The sequence below is a fragment of the Argiope bruennichi genome, chromosome 1, assembly GCF_947563725.1.
Source record: "Argiope bruennichi chromosome 1, qqArgBrue1.1, whole genome shotgun sequence".
Lineage (NCBI taxonomy): Eukaryota > Metazoa > Arthropoda > Arachnida > Araneae > Araneidae > Argiope > Argiope bruennichi.
Genome location: NC_079151.1, coordinates 68,728,870 through 68,748,808, shown reverse-complemented (window position 1 = coordinate 68,748,808; position 19,939 = coordinate 68,728,870). Strand labels below are relative to the sequence as shown.

General features: G+C 25.4%; 1 protein-coding gene across 3 annotated transcripts in view; it reads left to right on the top strand.

Annotated features, from left to right (window-relative positions):
• The first annotated feature begins 1,516 nt into the window (after positions 1–1,516).
• The window catches only part of LOC129968696 (protein Jade-1-like), a 30,909-nt gene continuing 12,486 nt past the window's right edge, over positions 1,517–19,939 (top strand). The window contains exons 1-11 of one of the 3 annotated variants that reach the window (XM_056082878.1): positions 1,517–1,744; positions 2,148–2,231; positions 4,661–4,720; positions 5,027–5,112; positions 7,420–7,577; positions 9,645–9,683; positions 12,329–12,489; positions 18,363–18,421; positions 18,779–18,868; positions 19,119–19,300; positions 19,712–19,814. In XM_056082878.1, the coding sequence (XP_055938853.1) occupies positions 2,195–2,231; positions 4,661–4,720; positions 5,027–5,112; positions 7,420–7,577; positions 9,645–9,683; positions 12,329–12,489; positions 18,363–18,421; positions 18,779–18,868; positions 19,119–19,300; positions 19,712–19,814 (975 nt within the window). In that variant the 5' untranslated portion in view covers positions 1,517–1,744; positions 2,148–2,194. Of the gene's footprint in view, positions 1,745–1,824; positions 1,905–2,147; positions 2,232–4,660; positions 4,721–5,026; positions 5,113–7,419; positions 7,578–9,644; positions 9,684–12,328; positions 12,490–18,362; positions 18,422–18,778; positions 18,869–19,118; positions 19,301–19,708; positions 19,815–19,939 lie in introns of those variants that run through there. The other 2 variants (XM_056082860.1, XM_056082869.1) reach the window with 2 other exon arrangements.

Genomic DNA, 19,939 nt, shown 5'->3' with positions numbered 1-19,939 from the left:
GTCTCGTAGCTGTTATCTGGGTTATAAAGCGTCACCACATTACTCCCCCTTCAGTTCGTCGGAGGTGAGACGAACGATTTTTTGTCCTGTTTTTGCTGTTATTAGTGGTGATATATTGGCTGTTGGGCCTTATCCATTTTTTTTTATTGGCTGATTATTTATCAGCTTCATTTATTTATTGGCTGATTATTTATCAGCTGCATTTTTTATTGGCTGACTATTTATCAGCTTCATTTTTTTTTTATTTATTTATTTCTGGTAGAGGGCGCCACAACAGTTGTATGAAGTTTGCGTATTTTCGTCATCGGGTCACCAATGTTGCTATTGGCGATAGGCGAGGATCGAACTCGCAAACTTTGGGTTCGTAGCCGAGTAACACGACCACAAGACAAAAGAAATTTCTCATGTCTCGTAACTGTTATCTGGGTTATAAAGCGTCACCACACTATAATCTGAATGGAACCAGAATTTAATTCATTGAGTTCGAATTTTGTAGACTTTACAGGAAAAAAAAAAAAAAGATAAGAAAACGAAGAAAACCTGGATTTTGAATTTTCTGAATAAAACCTAATAAATATTAATACAACATTTCATAACCATTAAAACAAAATTATATTGTCTTTATGCACATTTTAGAGGAAATGTGTATACATTTTATTTGCTCATTTATAGTCTTAGATGTGTAGTTTTTTACATCGAAGGAGAGTTAACATCTGTTTCCTCTGCGATTTCTAATCGTACATTTTTATATTACCTATTCAATACAGCGATGTAAAGTTTATAATGTTATTATATATTAATTTTTTTTAATTCTACTGATTTTAGTAGAAATTATTTAATTAGATGTGAAACCTGATGATAATTAATGTCCATTTGCCAAGTTCTTTGGTTCGATTTTTTTTTTTTTTTTTTTTTTTTTTTTGCCAAATGTAATTTTGCCAACTTTGTAATTCAACCTTGAAAGCCGTTCTTTACTAAATCTTGCTGTCATCCAAAAGGAGAAGAAAAGTTAGCACTGTGTTGCGCTTTGTGAGAAATCAGGCACTAATCTTTACGATCCATTCATCTTGGATAGCGTATCGTTAAAGGTCGTTCTTGCTTCTGCATTATTTATCTTAAATATTTCAGTATGAAATCATGAGAGATATAATATAGAAACAAATTCAATTTTTTAGCACGAGAACTATTAGCTCTGAAGAATTCATTCATTATTTTATTTTTTTTTTAAGTTAGATGCTTTCAGTTTCTGCATTTCATCACAAAATTATTATAAATACAACAGGGAGACAAATCCAATTTTCTCTCTATCTATCTTTACTGCCTTCAGAATTTATTCTTATTGAAGGATGAATATACATTTAATATATTTTCCCTCATTCCAAATTTACTCATGCTAGATATCTGGCCCAGTCTCTGAAAGTTTACTTGTTGCCATCGGCACAAGTACCTCACTTCCGATTTTATTTTTCATCGTATTAGTCGATTTATTCAAAAATTAGGCGTCTGGTCACGTGATTTGATTTCGTCAGTAATAATTATGGCGCCAACAAGACAGTTTTATTTTCAATTTGCTTTTCATGCATAATGCAATGTATCTAATGATAAAAAATTACTTAAAAAGCAAATTTTATACAAAAATTTTATGACCTAATTAATGTATATTCTAAACGGTCATCGACTGAAATGTCTGTACATTTCCTTCAAACAAATATGGAGGCGCCCTCTTCGGGAATGATTAATGCATGTATATAACTTTCGTTTGTTTTTATTTCGTTTTATATTGCGTATACTTAATGAATTATTGAAAATAATATATTTTAATAGATGAATTGTATTATAAATTTTCTATATATATTTGTAAAAATGAAACACGGACATTCTGGATGTATGTGTTTCGTGGAAAGGTATATGCAGTCAAATTTGTACTATCAAAAATGTTCCTTGAAATTTGATTCAAAAAGTTTCAAGAAAAACTATAAAATTTCGATATTGATTGACAAGATTTTTGTAATGTTTCTTTTTAGTTAATTTAATTTTTAATTTGTGGTGATTATTTAATGATCAAAATATTGTTACTTCCATTTCCTTGTTTTGTTTGTTTACATTTTGATAATAAATAGTAAACTTTTTTTTTCATAAATTTTCAGATGAATTTTTCATTTGAAAGAGGGAATCGATAGTATATTGGACCAGAATGAAGAGGCCACCACCAAGTAGTGATAATGATATAGGTAATATTAAACTAGAATATTTTTAATGTGGAATTAGAATTTTGTAATTTAGAAATGATGAAAATAATTGGTATTGTTCTTGCAATTTTATTCTATTATGCGATAATACATCTACAGTGTAACAATAAGTCCCTCTATGTAATAACGTTAAATATGAAAGTAAATATATGTAAAATCTTTGCTTTTCTGTGGGTATGTTTTAATGTATAAAAGGTAAATTATACTTTTTGTCATGTCATGATATGAGAGAGATATTTTTGTTTAGAATTTTCCAATTTATTATGCATTGGATAATAAAATTATTTTTGTTTGTTGATTAAATTTTATTGTATGTTTGTTCTTATGAGTTTTGCTGTCAAATTTTGATGTATTTACTACATATTTTTTTTGCAAAATGAAATGCTTTTAAAACTTCTGTCTTAATTTTATTCTTTACCCTTTTCCTTAAATTACATTTCGTGGACAACTAAAAAAAATATTCTTAAGATATAAATGATCTAGATTTTAGTCTTGTCTTACCATGAAAGTAAAACATTGACATGGTACAGTAAATGCTCCAGTTTTGATTATAATACGAGAATTTTTGCAGTGGATGATTTATTAAAGCTTATAAATCTTGAACTGTAATAACTTTTATATGGCTGTCTGTTCATTATAGAATTTTTAGAATAGAATTAATTATTATTAAATAATTTATCACAGTTTGTATCACTTGAGACTCTTAACATCAGCTTTAGCCTTTTATATGTTACACTGATATTCTATAAGATATTTTAATGGACGTTATGCATAGATAAAACATTTTTAAGCATGTTTTATTGAATTATTTTTTTACTCTTTTGAATGTAATTGAATTCATAAAAATACAAAATAAAATATACATGATTGCATCTTAATGTGAATTTTGATTTAAAAAAAAGTATAGAAATTTTTTTTTCTTTACTATTTATTTGATCAGTTTGGATTTAATTTGATTGGTAGAAAAATGCATAAAGATTTTTTTTAAAATTAGAAATAAAAATAGGATTGTTATTAATTTATATGTCAATATTGAAGGATATGCAAAGTTTCCAATTAAGAATTATTTTTTTAATTATATTAATATTATTTACATGGATGTTTTTATAATCTTTAAAAGTAAATTTAAATTCTTAAATTTAGAATAGTCCAAACATATTTAATACTTATAGTTATTAAAGCATAATGCATGATAAAATAAGATAATTGTATAAAACATACATAATAACATAAACATATATAAGTATCAACACAAATGTTAGGCAAACATCTAAAGTGAAATTATTTTTTACATTCATAACATTTAATCTATGTAGAGAATATTTCACTATATCAGGTTTTACAAATTCTTTGGCTTTTTTCTTCATCATTCAGATTAAATCCTGTAAACCTTTTATCTCCTTTTTTTTTTAAATTTTTTTTATTCTATTTATTTTTTTAAATTTTTATTATCATAATCTTTCACCTGAAGGTGAGATACAGGACTTAAAGAACATTATCATTTTGAATGGTTTTTATTACATTTCTAATGTAAGATGGAGGATTCCAAAAGCTTTTAGACAGCAATGCTGCCTGCCTTCTTATTTTTTTTATTGAATTCATTCATAATAATAGAACTAAATTGTTTTTTTTTTTTATATCCAGACATTCTTAAATATATTTAATGATAAAGAACAATGAATTATGTGGTGAAAAAAAAGTGAATCATGTTACATATCTCTTTTGGCATATTGGATGAACAGAATTGAAGTTCCAGTTTTGGCCAGCAACTATCAAATCTCAAAAGCAATTAATTAAAAAATGAAATTAGAATAGAATAAGAAATTTGTCTTTTAAATTAATCCTAAGAGGGATTAATTTTAAAAATAACATTTATTTCTGAATGTCTGTTATAAGATTATAAAACCTTGTTTCTTAATGAAATTCTTAATATTTATAGAAACAGTATGTGCTTATGCATGTTTTGCAATTATATGATGAAAATTAAATGAACTAATCGGAGTGTAAAGTTAAGGTTTATTTAGGTAATAGGAATGTTTTGTTTTCCCAGTATTTTGTCATCTTCCCAATATTTTTTATTAGTATCTTAAATTTTTAAAATGCTTGAGTGCCTATTTAATTTTACATATTCAAGATGTTACATGAAATTTGAATTTTTCAAGTGTTGCTGTAAATTATTTGTTTACACTTAAAAATATTAAAAATATGCCAATAACCCATATTATTTAATGTTATTTGCAATTATTACACATTTTATACCCTAATAAAAATAACCAGATTTTATATAAATTTTTACTGATGGATTAAAAAATCATTTATTGGTTTTTACATTTTTTTGTGAATGTTAAAAGTATACTAGAACCCACTTGTTATTTTATTGTAAAATTTAATTGTAATTATGTTCTTTTTAGGATCCTCTGGATCAAAAAGGCGCCGCAGGTTCAGTACAAGTGATGATGATGATTCTTCAAGTAAGTGTTCAGTAATTATTTCTTTGAAAATTAATCTTAAATAATATCTTTAAATTCTTATAACTCTCCATATTTATAATAAATTGATGAAAAATATTTTTTATTGTTACTAAATTTTACAGGGAAAAACTGTCTTGTATTCTTATTTTCAAAATTTTTAAATTTATAAATTTCATTAATGGTCTCTGAAAAATATTTATACACAGTATTGTCTGTTTAGAAATGTACGTTTCACTTTATTAAATATTATTCTGCATGTTTTTGTGAAATTAAATTTTTAAAAATGTATTAAAACTTTTTCTTTAGGACCACCACCTATTGAACCAGCGTTTCAGTCTCCTCCTTTACATAAAATTTATAACAGTTCCTCCCGAAAAGAAAAGCCTGATGAAGTAAAAATATTTCTTTTTAAAATTTGAATACATGAAAGTTAAAGATGAAATACTGAATTCAATCTGCACATCTCGCATATTGTTTGATTTTATGAGAGAGAATATTTTGTGAAAATGATGCAAGAATTTATTAAAGCTTTATAATACTCAATGTCAGGATGATATTTCCTGAATCTCTTTCCAAATTTCTTTAAAATAAGTTTTAAAGCAACAAAACTTGTTTCTTTCCTTGTAGTTTAAGGAATTTAAAAAAAAAATGTTCTTGTTTTAATTGCAAATGGAAACTTGAAAATTTACTTCAATGTTATTGTTTTTTATTTCCTCTGAAATAAAGGATCACATTTATAACAGTAATTACAACAAATAAAAAGTTTAAAAAATTTATTTAGAAATCAAAAAAATTGTCCAGATTTTATAGATTTCTGGCATATTAACTTTTTTTATGATTATATTTTAAAATTCTTTGATTTCTTGAATATAATCAGTGCTTTGTTCCTCCCCCCCATTTTCAAAGAAATCTAACTTTTAATGCAATTGTGTATGTGTGAGGAATTAAAGTATATTAGATATAATTTATTTGGCTTAAATTTTTTTTTCTGTATCAATTTTTATGAGATCCTTAAATTTTTCATATTGTTTTTAATTACTGGCATATTAAATGTAACAAAGCCATGGATTAATTTTGGTACTATTTAACTATTTCCCTAACTGATCTACTTTTAATTTTAACTTTCATCAAATGGGAATTTTATTGTTAATATATTGTTGTTTAGCAAACAATGCCACTTATCACAATTTTGCAAATGCTGTAAGAGAAAAAATAAACTTATTTGATTCCCAGTCAGCAACATATTTTTTTAATCATAGGCATGAACATATATTATATACATATCAAATGTGGGAAAAGGTCTAAACAATTTATCATTGATTGCAAAAAATTCATCCTCCCACCTCCTTCTATTTAAAAAAATTAGCAAGGTTGAAATAGATGGTACTGTTTGTTAAGTGACCGCATGCATTATACAGAACATCGACAATTCTGTAGGAATTGCCTTATATAACTCTGTATAGCTTAGTTTTTAGCATTGTATGTTTAAAAATGGCTCTTGACATGCCAGAAGAATTTTTTCCACTTTGTATGTGTTGAAAGCAAATGGAGAAGGGGGGATGTGCATGTTTTCCTTTTTATTTTGTGAAACTAATTTTTTGTGGTGATAAGTTGATTTACTATATTAATGGATGATAAAGATTTCAAAAGCTAAAACATTTTTAAACTTTAATAGCTATTAAGTTCATTCTGTTAAAGTAACTTTTATGCATTTAAGGTTATTATGTTTGGTGTTTCCTTAAATTTTTATTATTTCACTGAAAATTTGCACTTTGTTTTGAAAGAGAAAGATTAAGCTTCAACTTATCCTCTAATTTTCTTTCAGAAATTAAACATATTGCTTTAAAAAAAAGTGAGGGTAGTAATTGGAATAATTTTGTAATGAAATTCTGTATGCAATAATATTGTGATTTATGTGACATCTTGGAGGGATGTTCAATAAAAATTTTACTGTTTCAATGAAAGCATAAGGAAAACAATTTTTAATGTAAAAGAATAATATCTTCCTATATGCCATTGGATTATAAAATAGAGCAGCAAAATTTAAAAATAGGCAATTTTTTTAAAAAGATTTCATTATTGCTTACTTTTGAAGTGGAACCTTGAGTACAAAGAGAGAGAGAAGAGAATTATTTAAAACTTGCCTGAAATAGAAATATATCTTCAAAAATATATCTGTGTCAAATTTCATAGTTGTAGATCTCATGGTCTATTCTGTTGATCACCAACACATGTGTAACTCATTCTTTTTTTATTTATACAAATTTTAAAAAACTGATTAAAATTATAAAGGCATGCAGAGCCAAGAATAATATTTTAATGTATAAAGTTGGAAAATTAAACAAGTACCTATAAATTATAATTTGTAGAGATTGGCTATTAGATACCCATTTGATTAAAAATATTAAAATTGAATTATTTTTGAACATATGTATGCAACTTTAACAATTTACCTTCATAACCATGTAAATACAAATGTTTTATATCGATTTCATGTTGTCATAAATTTATAAAAGCTGTGTTTTCTTTATAATTCAGATAATTTCATTATGATACAAAAAATTAATATTTGATATTTAGATTTTTCTTGTTTTTTATGAAATAGTGTAAATGTTATTACCAGGTATTTTAAAGAAGTTATATGTAGAATAGAATAATAATAGAATGTGCTTAATTTTAAATATTACTTATATTTTTAGCTATTTCGCAAAGACTTAATAAGTGCTATGAAGCTTCCTGACAGTGAACAGCTAGATGAATCTGAATTTTGGGATGTCACTGATTCTTGGAAACAGGAATGGGAAAGAGGAGTGCAAGTCCCAGTTAATTCAAAGAATGTACCTAATCCAAATGTTCGGTTAGTATTATTATAAAAAAACCTGATTAATTACCGAAATTCACATTCTTTATTTAAGAATCTAAAAGTGAAATTTTTCTTTAAGAAGAAATAGTTTCATAATGGAATATTTTGCATAAATTTTGGGAAATATCCAACAAAAGTGGTTGGTATTCTGTATTTTGTCTGTCTGTATAAAGTCTATATTTTGTTTAAATATAGATATAAATATTGTTATCTTTCAATTAATAATTTTTCAGTTACAGCATAAATTGATATTAAAAAGGGAGATAAAAATTTAAAAATTGTTGTGAAAACTCATTGCTATTCGAGAGAGTGGAATTAAATCATTTTTTTATACTTACAGGATTGCCATAGCTCTGGGGAAACTGGGAAATTACAGGGAATATAAAAATCATCTATGAAACAGGGAAAATTCTGATAATTTAAAAATTATCCCTAAAAACCAGGAAAGTGCAAGAAATTTTAAATGTCTTAGTTTTTGCCATTTAAAAATACTAATCTCTTTAAATATTGTAAGAATAAAAGATAATTGCAATATCTCTGAAACTAAGCAGCATTTGTTGAATCTCACTCCTTTTCTACTCACTTCTTTCTTTTGCATAGATCAGTCCAATTTTGAAGACTGAATAAATAAATACCATTATTGAAATACCAATTACAGCTATTTGATTTCTTGTGGAATTATTGAAATTAAGCAAAGATACTTTTTTGCAGGGTGTTTTGTATTTGTGAAAACAAACAAACAAACAAATGAACAGCTTTATTCATTTAATCAAGAAATTCATTTTGATAATATCTATTCTAATGTTTTGAGGACCAAGAAATTTTCCAATTTTTGGAAAGTTTTGAGAATAATTCTTGTATTGTCGTATCGCAACGAAAGTGTGGAAAGGAGATTTAGTATCAACAAGGATATATTTATTGAAACTTTGAAAGAAGATTCTTTAATTGATCTAAGAGCTGTATATGATGTAAATTTTATGGTGGTGTCTTAAATGTTCTGATGATTTCAAAAAAAGTTGCTGTAATATGCAAACTTAGAGCATGTGAGGAATTATAAGAAGTAGAAAAAAGACCAGAGTAAAAAAGAAAGAGTTCAACAAATGAAATTCAATTTTAAAAATTGAATTATTGCAAAAAAAAAAAAAAAAAAAAAAAAAATGAAAAATTTGTGTTAATTGCAGAAATTGAAGCATTGAAATTGAATATGAATTGGGAAGAAAAAAATTGCTCTGCAATTTCTTTTGTTAAGTAACCATTAAATGGTTTATGCCATGATAACAAAAACGTTATTTCACCCAAATCCCTAATTTTTTGTGACTTCAGAGAGTACGAAAAAGTGATCAGTAACTTTTCTTTTTTTTAATATATGAATTTGTTTTGCTAAATTTTGTGCAATAATAATGAGAAATTATTTTTTAATGTATTATTATTCCAGGTAATGTTAAATTGTTGCTTGCTTTACTTTTTTGTGGCTGAAAAGTAGAGGGTTATTTTCTATTATAATGGAGTTTGTGTGCATGTTTCCTCTTAAACTTCTTATACTTTCAAAAAAGACACTCAGATTTTTTTTCTTCTTGTGTGTGTGTATTTAAATGGCAATTGTGGCATATGATTTTTTAAAAATTATTTCATCATTTGCCAATTTTGGAAGCATTTCACATTTGGTTTAATTTTCTCTTTGCATTTGATATATTTCTTTACTTATTTTTGGTTTGTAGCATATTTTTTTATATATTTTTATTTGTATGTTTCATTTGTGTTATTTTAATATATATATTGCCAATATATACTGTACTGTTCTTTATATTTTTAAATGAAATGATTTATTTATATTGAAAAAACATTGTAGTTAGTGTTATATTTAATAATCTAAACTTTATAAAAGATTTGCTTGAAAATTTTCAAATTCCAACTGAAATTCTGATGGCAGTATAATCACAAGCAAAGAAATTTGAAATTAATTTTTAATTGGAAATAAATGTCTCCTCCTTCTAAACTATCTTCATTATAACTTAGTGTAATGTAGCAATTTTTTAAAATCCATATTTATCACTTTTTCAGGCCAATTCGAGAGAAAACTAAAGCAGTTCTATTTAAATTGTAAGTATACAGTAATCTTAAAAATTTTATTCCAATAAAATGCATGCACTTTGTAATTTGTAAGAAGGGTATTGAAGTTTTTGGAAATGTGATCTTTGCATATATTTTTCAATTTATAGTAAATTTTTTAGAAAAAAAAAATGTTTTTTTTTTAAAGTTGTATAAAAATTATTTTTGTAGAATTTTATTGCATTTTGGTTATTAAAGCTGATTGGGGAAGCAATTATCTTGGATAATCAAAAATTTATTTAATGCGAATCTAATTTTTAAATTTTTACGATACATCTTTCAATAAAGTAGTTTAACTACATTTTCTCTAAAATAATTTGTTTGAAATTATAAAAATGATTAAAGAATTTATAAAAGAAAATGCAATTATTGTCATATATTAGGATTTTGTCTTGAAAACCAGTCGCAGATAAGAAGAGATTTCATGACTGTTTTTGATTTTCTTTGTTTTCTTTCTTTTTTTACAGTGACTTTTTTTAAAACTATTTTGTTTTGCTGAATAAGACAAAAGAAATATATAAGGCCATATTTTCTCTGAGTACCATTTTGCTTGTACCATCATTATTAAATTACTTAAGAACAAATTTTTTTTTAATTATTATAGTTTTTAAAGATCAATTTCTGATAATCTTTTACAATTCACCACATCACAAAAGTTTGTTTCAAAGTCAACTAACTGAAAAATTTGTTATCTTAATTAAAAATGTGTAACCTGCTATTCATTTTTAGTTTGTTTGTTTACTGGTTTGGTTGATAAAGACCCAAATAATCATAATCCTTTCTAATTATGTTAAAAAATATATTTTTAAAAAATGGGAAGCTGCAGAGAAGTCAAAATAAATTGTTTTACGAATTAAAGCTGTATAAGTGGTTATGAAGTACATACTTTCAACATCCAAAATATAATCAAAAAAATTTTGTTACTCAGAGTTTAATGGTGTATCTTATAGATTACCAACAAATGCATTTCTTTAAATGATAAAATTGATGAAAATGAATTTTCTTTCAAAAGTTAAATATAAATAAATAAAAGACATTAATATTATAATTCAATGTGTTAAACTTAAATTTTTTTAAATATTTTTATTTTGTAATTATTTTTTTAAATAAATATTAATAGGAAATTTTTGGAGTTGAACATTAGATTTTGTTAAACAAGTTATACTCTATTTTTCTTGCTGCACATTATGTTAATTTAAGCAGCAGCTGTTTGTTATTCTGTGTTGCTAATCATATTGGCACTAATCAAATTCTTTTTTACTTTTTAAGTGTTTTCTTTTCTCACTTGATTTAATTTCTATAATATTTCTTAAATTCTGCTAAATGTATTTCTTCAAAACTAAATGTTATTTATCAAGCAATGTTATGTTCAATTACTATTAAGATAGATAGTTATGTGTGAGTATAGCAAGTGATGTTGTTTACGACTGTTGTCGCATATAAAAACAGAATTTTTATTGTATAAATGAGTACTGACTTGTTAATTAAATTTTCATAATCAAACCTTTTCCTTATGAGCTATGCAGATGCACTACCGATAAACAAATAAGATTTGACTCTTTCCTTTCTGGTTGAAATGCTGTCTTTGTTGTAATTACTTTACTGATTGCTTTATACCTCTATTCTGTTGAGTAACCTCATGTGAGATGGGGGGTTTTCCGTTTTATAGGGAAAACTAGAATAGTTAATCAATGTTCAGTTTAGGGAAATTATCGGTTTTATCTTTATTTATTTCGAAGAAAATGAGGGCAATTTCCTTTTTCTTTGTCTATCCCTTAATAAATACTTATTTGTTTTTTCTCAAATCTGCATTTTTAAAACTCAGTAGTTTTTTAATTTGAATGTCTTAATTCCAAAAAAACAAATTTATTCTTGGAATTTAAAAAATAAATGGAATTATTTCGGTTTATCCACATTCTAAAAAATTTTTCTAATTGGTTAAACTTTGTTCTCTTAGTTGTTCAAATTCTCACTTTCCAGACACAATATATTTTTTTACAAAAACAGGTTCTCTGTTTGATTTTTAAAAAATGATTTTATTAAAAAAAATTCTTAAGATCAATTTTCTTTTATGTAGTAATTCTGCGATATTTTTAATATCTCCGAAACTTGTATAAATTTATTATTTATTTTATTTTTTGGTGTCTATGTTTGACATATTGCATTATTTTAGTAAGTTCAATTTTTGTTCCAAACTTACATCATGTCTGTATCTTCCTATGTTGGGTCTTGTACTTTTCAAAACTAAAATGCTATCTTGATTCAATTGCTTTCCCTTGATCTGTATTGGCTGTTTTCTGCCGTTCAAATTGCAGTGCTACCTGATCATTATTCAAAGAAATTTTAATAATGATTCTGAATTTAACTTTTTCTGTCATCGTGAAAAGATTAAATATATCATTTTAAAGAGCTTCATATCTTCTTTCCTGTGCCAGAAATTATCATTTCATATATATAAATTTAAAAAATATTGCAAGTACTATTCTTGTATGGTTAAACAAATATATTAACATATATAATAAAATAAAATAAGCTTTAGCTCTTTGCCTTTAAAATGCATTTTGATAATATTAATGTAACCTTTAAATTTTTTTTGAAATTAAGTATTAATTATAAATTTATTTTATATTTTGCAGACCTAAAAAACTTATGCGTACAACTGAAGATAGTTTCTTTTCTAATGAATATCATGTGTTGACGGACACTGCAGCGAAAGCTGAAAATATTTGCAAATATGATATGGATGATTTAGATTTCTTCTGGCTAAAAAATTTCAACGAAAAACGCGAAGATTCAGGTTTGTATCAGTTTTGATTTTGATCTAAAAACAATTTTTATTGTTCTTTGTTGATGTAAAGTAACAACTTTTAAGGAACTTTCTGTTCCTTTATTATTATCAATATCATTTTTAGAACAATTTATCAAGCAGATATCGAATTATCACCTTTCAAATTCGGAAATTGGATTAATTCATTCAAAGAAAGAAATTCTATTAAAAAATCGCACATTATCTACAAACACTGAGAATAATATGGATTCTTGATTAAATTAGTAAAACAGCATATTCATGAAATAAAAGATGCAATTAAATTATACCTATATTTAAAGTAAAGCAGTTAAAGAGTTAAAATAATTAGGTAATTTAAAGTATTTGGATGATTTTTCTAAAATAGACTTTGAACTTGATACAGAGTGAAGGTATTAGGATTATCTAATTAATAATTCATATAATTTTTTTTTCCTTCAGAAACTCTGGACATTTTTTTTTAAAACATGGTGACTAAAAAACAATATTTATTGAACTGCTCATGTGATTAATGAGCTTTATTCTGTTATTATGTTTATAATTAGAATATTTATTATTTTTGAATTTGCCAATGAAGTATTTGAAATTTCAAGCAACATAATGAAAGTCAAGTGCATGGAAGTATTATTGAAAGTTATGATGACATTAAGCAAGCAAAAATTTGGTATTCTTTCCCCCTTTTTTTTATGCAAGCACGCATTTTGAAAAGTTCATGTCCAGAAGTAATAAAGCACTGGCTACATATATTGCTTTAGTATAAACACTTTGGATTTTAGATGGATATTTTGTCATCTTAGAGTGTCTAACAGGAATATTCTTTATGATTAAATAGATAATTAACAAAATATGAAGATTATTATTAAATCTTTTGTTGGTACATAAATATTAAAATTTTGCCTTGCTATGTTATTGTTTGTTGTATTTGTGATTATAAGTTTGTTAATAAAGGTTTTAAAAGTATCGTTTCATAATTCATTTTAAATTTATTTACATTATTATGATTAAAGAATTATACTGCTTTTTAATTTTCTTATGATAAAATAGGCATACATTTTCAAAGTATTTTTTAATGCAGTTATAATTGTTTTTAAGAAATATTAGTTTTTAGAAAGTTTCAATTACATAAAAGCAATTAGTTTTTTTTTAATCGGATTTCTTTCTGCATTTTCTGTAATGATATCAGATTTGCATTATTTTTGTAACATTTTTTGAAGTTCTTTTGGAGATGAGGAAAATAAATAGATAAATATTAGATTAAAAGCATGTTTTGATTTTGTGTTTGCAGTATATTTTTCACATTATGAGACTGCATTTAGGCAGGGAAGGGAATTGTTATTTAGTAAACTAGACAAAAATGATTTTCTACTTTTTAGGAATTGGAAAAACTGATAATTTCTGAGACACAAATGTATTTGCAAAATTTTTAGTTAAAACATTTGATTCCTCACATTTAAAATATTTCCTTGTCAATGCCAATATTTTATATTCAATGAAAAATGTCTAATCAATTAATGCCTACAGCATTCTAAAAGTGATTTAATCATCCAAATAATTTGCTTTCTTTCATTCTGCTTTCATCTTCTTAAAAGTTTGTATTCATAAAATTATGAATAAAAATGAGTCTGAATGATCAGAAGAAATAATTCTTAAGATTATAACCGTCTACATATTGTAAAAATGAAAATGGTAAATTCTTATAATTTTGAACTGGCTCCATTCATTTTTGGGCACATATAACAAATACATACATAAATAAGAATTATAATTGCCCCTTTCACCAAAATTTTCACACATTTTCATGGTTATTTTATTTTTTTCTTGAAATAGATATTTTTTTTTTTTCAAGGAGATAAATTTTTGCAGCTGTTTTCTATTTAATCATTAAAAATTTTGAAGAATGTATTACTTGATGCAAGAATAAATTTGTCTAAATTAGCAAATTTATCAATATTGAAAAATGCTAGAACTTTGACTAGTCAATGATTTCTGATCAGTGAAATGGTTTTGAAAATGTTTTTGATCATTCTAAATGCATTTGTGAAAGCAAATATGAAAAAGAAAAATGTTTTGATCACTAAATTTATAATGAAAAACATAAACATTTTAGTTGAAGTGCAAGTCAAAATTGGTTACACATTTCTGCCCTCTATTTTATTACTGATTTTCAGCAGCAAGCTCTGACTATGATGTTAACAGCGTTGATTTAGTTATGTCAAACAGCAATTTTCAGTTTAATTTTGATGTAATGAAAGTAATAATTGCTATGAGAGAGCAACAAATGAATTGGAATATATGAAAGAATACAATACACAAAAAACATATTCATATTTAACTAAATTGTGATGGAAAAGAGAATGAAAGTATATTAAATGTCTTTTAATCTAATGAAATGAATAATATGCATCTTTACATTCAGCTATTCAGAGAGTATTAACTGCAATGACTTTAAAAGATACAAAATTAACAAAGTTTTAGCTTTATTTTTGTTGTGTGTAATTCCATTTAAATGACAATTTTATATGTTTTATGAAGTATATGTTTGAGTTTATTATTATTTTCAAATGAATAGCATAATATTTATATAAAAAATATCTTTAATTTTAACTTATAACTATAAAACCTTAGAATGTCCATATTAGTAGCAGGGGTGTTTGTGCTCCGGGGAAACCCCGGAATTCCGGGGATTTTGAACTTCGATACCCGGAAATTCCGGGGATCGTCGTTCAAAAGGAAGTAGGAATAATAATGAATTATTTATTTTGATCTGGGTAATTTTGTTTGCTTTGAAAGCAGAAAACGCAAGGTCAGTGTGTGTGGTGAAAACTTTTCCTTTCTTTCTCCAAAGGCAGTGATAATGCGTGAAAAGGGGGAAAAAACTTCTTTTTTGTTCTTTCCTTATTGCGAGTTATGACTCATTCCCCCGGTTCTCGGACATTCTCTTCTGGATTCTTTTCGGCAAGTAGGCGCGGCAGAAAAAAAAGGGAGAGACTTCGTTCGACCAGATGTGCGATCACGTGACCTGGGTTCAAAGGTCTTAATTTTGCAAAATTAATGGTTATTAATTTTGCAAAAAAAGCAATTCATTGAACTTTTATAATTAGGTCATTCAATACTTCATAATCGTAATTTTTCATTTCTCCCCCCCCCCCTTCTCGAAACTCCAAAATGTCGGTAGTAAGTCCGTAAAAGTTTCAGGGGATTTTTTGGGGTCCCACAAACACCCCTGTAGTAGGAAAACAGATTTAAAATTTCTTTTTATTCAAGAGACTAGAAGAAATAAAAGTACTGTACTTTATTTTTCAATATTAGGAAAGAAACAGGCATTGAAGGAAAAAAAAATTCATAAATCTCCGAAAATGAACTATGTATGATTATTATTAAAAAAATGTTGCAAATGAATGAGAACTTTTAAATTTAAACTTTGATATTTTATCTCCAACAATTTTTAAAAAACATAGTTATAAAATGTGCTCATTTTTTAAAAATCTGCTTTAAAATTAGTATCAAAAAGTTGAGAATGATATTTATGCACATTTTTTTTTTTACTGAAGAAAAGACATAATTTTTTTAAAAGTTAAGAAAAATTGAATTAGGTTTTGATTTTCGTTATAACACTGAAAAATATTTTGGAAGTCAAGGGCTTTTTATTTGAATTTTTCAATGAAAATGTCAAAATAACAATGAATTCCACTTGTTCACACATGTTTGTTCCTCTTTTCTGTGTCTTTAACCATCAGTTGTCTGTGTTAAGTTCCAAGAAATTTGCATTCTCCTTTATTAGTGAAGGAACGGTTCAATAAAACAAATTGCGTTAGGGCATATTTTTATAATATTATATGAATACTTCATTGAATTTCACTTAAAATTGTAATTTAAAGGAAATCAACTTTAGTCATGTTGTCAATACATTTCTGAAGAATATTTAAAACATCATCAGTTTTGGTTAATTTAATTAATAGAGAAAATAACATTAAATTTGAAGTTTTATTTATATATTCATTTTTGTGAAAAATTGCTTTTATCAAAGCATAGGTTTTTGCTTTTATGCATACACTTTTTTGTATATGTTTGAAATATTAATTCCAATAGCTCTTGCTTTACCCAGCTCTAAAATTGTATTATTTTGGAGTATCGTATCTGATTAGATTTGAAAGAACCAAGAACTTCCATTTAAGAATATTTAAATTCAAATTTACATAATAGATCAAATTTAATTTGAAGCTCTATGAAAATTTAAATGGTATTTAACGGCGATTGGCTTGAATTTTAAAGAAATTTGGATCATAATTGCTTGAATCTTTGTATTAATACACATGGAAACTTATATTAAGTGAACAACAATTTGGCTATGGATTAAAAGAAAGAAATTTAGTGGGAATAATTCTAATAATTGCATTAAAATTGTAACTATTGTGCCCTGAAATAAGCATTTTTGTTCTAAAATAGTGTTGAAATAAATAGGTTTTCTGTAGTCCCTCCTCCACTTTTTGATTCTCTTACATTTTCCAAAAAAGACAAATTATTTTACCTATTCCTATTTCGCCCATGATAAAATATATTTCATGGATTTCGTGTGGTAGTCTTGCATTTTTTTTGTTTTTGTTTTTGTTTTTACAAGCTATTCAATTAAATTTTATTTAAAAAAATTTATGGTTGTGTTTTCTTTTTGTGTTAAGATTGTAATTCTATGGTTTATAAATTAACAAAATAATTATATAACATATAATCAAGATTCTCATTGTGTATTATGTGTTATTACATTCTACACAGTGGGAATCTTGATTATAATTTAAATCTACTAGTGCTTAGCACAAATTATAATACTCCGTCAATTTATTTCTACAGCTTTGCTTAAAATGCGTTTGTTATTTTAGATTATGCCATTAAATAGAACTTTATTAACGTAAAATAAAAGTTGATTTATATTGCCTCGGTGAATTTTAATTGTCTGAATTCAATGTTCTTGTATTGAAATAATTTAGGATATATGTTTAAACTATTTATTAAATGTTTTATATTAATTTGAAATGTAATCAGTTCAGTTTAACCTTTTAATTACAGTTGATTACTTAAAAGAATATCTGGTTTGTACGATCTCCCCCCCTCTCATTATCACTCTTGCAACAATATACCTCTTCCTAATATTAAGTCAAGGACATTTTCCAGGTTAATTTCTTTAGGTCTTTTTATTGCATTCCTTAGCAGTGGTTATCTATGATAAATTATTTATGATGATATTGGGTAAACATTTATAAGCACTTCTGTGGCAGTAAATATATAGAATTTCCATTGATATGAACATGCCTTTGGTATTTGAGGGGTTAAATCCCTCAAATACAATACATAAGCAGTTTTTAAATGCAAAGTAATTGCTACAAATTTTCACTGTGATTATTTTGATCATATGCATATCATATGCAGAATTTGTTTGATAGTATTTTACCATTTATTTTAATAAGGAATGTATAAGAGATTTCAAAGTAATATTATAAGTATATTATTTTACATCAATTCAAAAATAGAATTTTTATACCTAGAAATTTTTAGAAATTAGAGTCTTGTAATCAAAACTTAGTTTTAAAAAAAAGTGTTAGGAGTTAGCAGCAGCAAAAGAAAGTTGTTTAAGAAGCTCTAATTGGAACATTTCATATTAGAAATATTATCTTATTTATGTGTTATTTATGAAACTTTGTAATTTGTGAATGAAATTAAATAAAACAATGCATACCTATCGGTAATGAAGTTTTTCTATTGTAAAATTTTATTTTATTTTATATTTTTTTTAACATTGTAGTATTATTTTATTTGAAATAAATATTATTCTTAATACAAATTTATGATAATTTCTAATTTGAAATTTGCAGGCCTGTCAACTCTTGATGAAGATACTATGGAAAGAATAATAGAAGATTTTGAAATGCAGGTACTTGCATATTTCATAATACATTATCAAGTATATTATTTTAGGATTTTTAATATGAGTATTGATGATGAAAACGATCAGTACTAAGCAGTTGTTTTGCCTTTTAAATTTATTTAGATTGCTATAGTTAAAATGACATTATTTAAATTTAAGCTATAAATAAAGCTCCAGTATTTTCCCCCCTCCCTCTTTGGGAGAAAGTATAAGTATTTCATGTATAAATTTCTAATGTGTTGCTTTTTAATTCAAATATGCTTGTAATTTAAATTCCATATATAAGAATTTTAAAAAAAACTATTTGAAAATAACTTAATTCATTTGATTGTTTAATTCTTAAATAAAATTATTATTTTGTAGTGTTCAAATCGTTTTCAAGATGCATTAAAAACTGAGAAAGGTCTTGGCATTGAATATGATGAAGATGTCATTTGTGATGTTTGTAGATCTGTAAGTAAATATATTCATCTTATACTTCTGCTTATTAAAATAATTTATTTATTTTCTTAAATTCTTATGTTCAAAAAATAGTTTCTCGAGAAATATTTATTTTTATTCTACAATATTTTGTGTATTATTATCCTGCCAAACTTTGAATTTCAGTTTGTTTAAAAAAAATGTTCATATGTAATATTGAAGTTGTTATGCAGCAGAACGTTAAATGAGGGTTCATCTTTCTTTACTTAAATTTTTGTTATAGCCTGATTGTGAAGAAGGTAATGAAATGGTTTTCTGTGATTCCTGTAACATCTGTGTTCATCAAGCATGTTATGGTATAATGGCCATTCCAGAGGGCAGCTGGATTTGCCGACCGTGTTCCTTAAATATTAAGCCACCTTGTTTATTGTGTCCTAATACTGGAGGAGCAATGAAGGCAACCAGGTAAGATTTCTTTTTTGTTTTAATTACTAAGAATAATATTAGGTTATTGAATTTATGCCAATTTTTGAAATATTTTATTTTTATTATGCTTTGAAAATTGAAGTGATTTTTTAAAATTGTTTTTACTATTTTTTTTTATTTTTAAATTTGTTAATATAATATTTAAAATTTAATATTAAGGTTTACAAACATTTGAATAATTTTTCTAAACCTAATTATTAACTGAATATTTATTTACTTTTAAGATTTGAATTTGTCTGAAAAAATTTTCAAATCATGGTAAAAAATAGGTATTTTTTTTTAATGATCTACTAAACGTAATGCAAAATATTAATATTTTTCTTTTGTACTTAAATGAAATGATGCAAATTAGTTTCTTAAATTCGCTTACTCCTTTTATTTGATTAGCAGTGGGGAAAAGTGGGCTCATGTTAGCTGCGCTTTATGGATACCTGAAGTTAGCATTGGTTGTCCTGAGAAGATGGAGCCAATTTTGAAGATTTCTCAAATTCCAGTAAGCAATATTAGTGTCATGTTTTTAATTTCTAAATAATTCAGCATTTTAATAGTTGATTATACACCCCACCCCTTCCATTTTTTTTCCTTTTAAATAATATATTTCTTGTAGGGAAATATTAT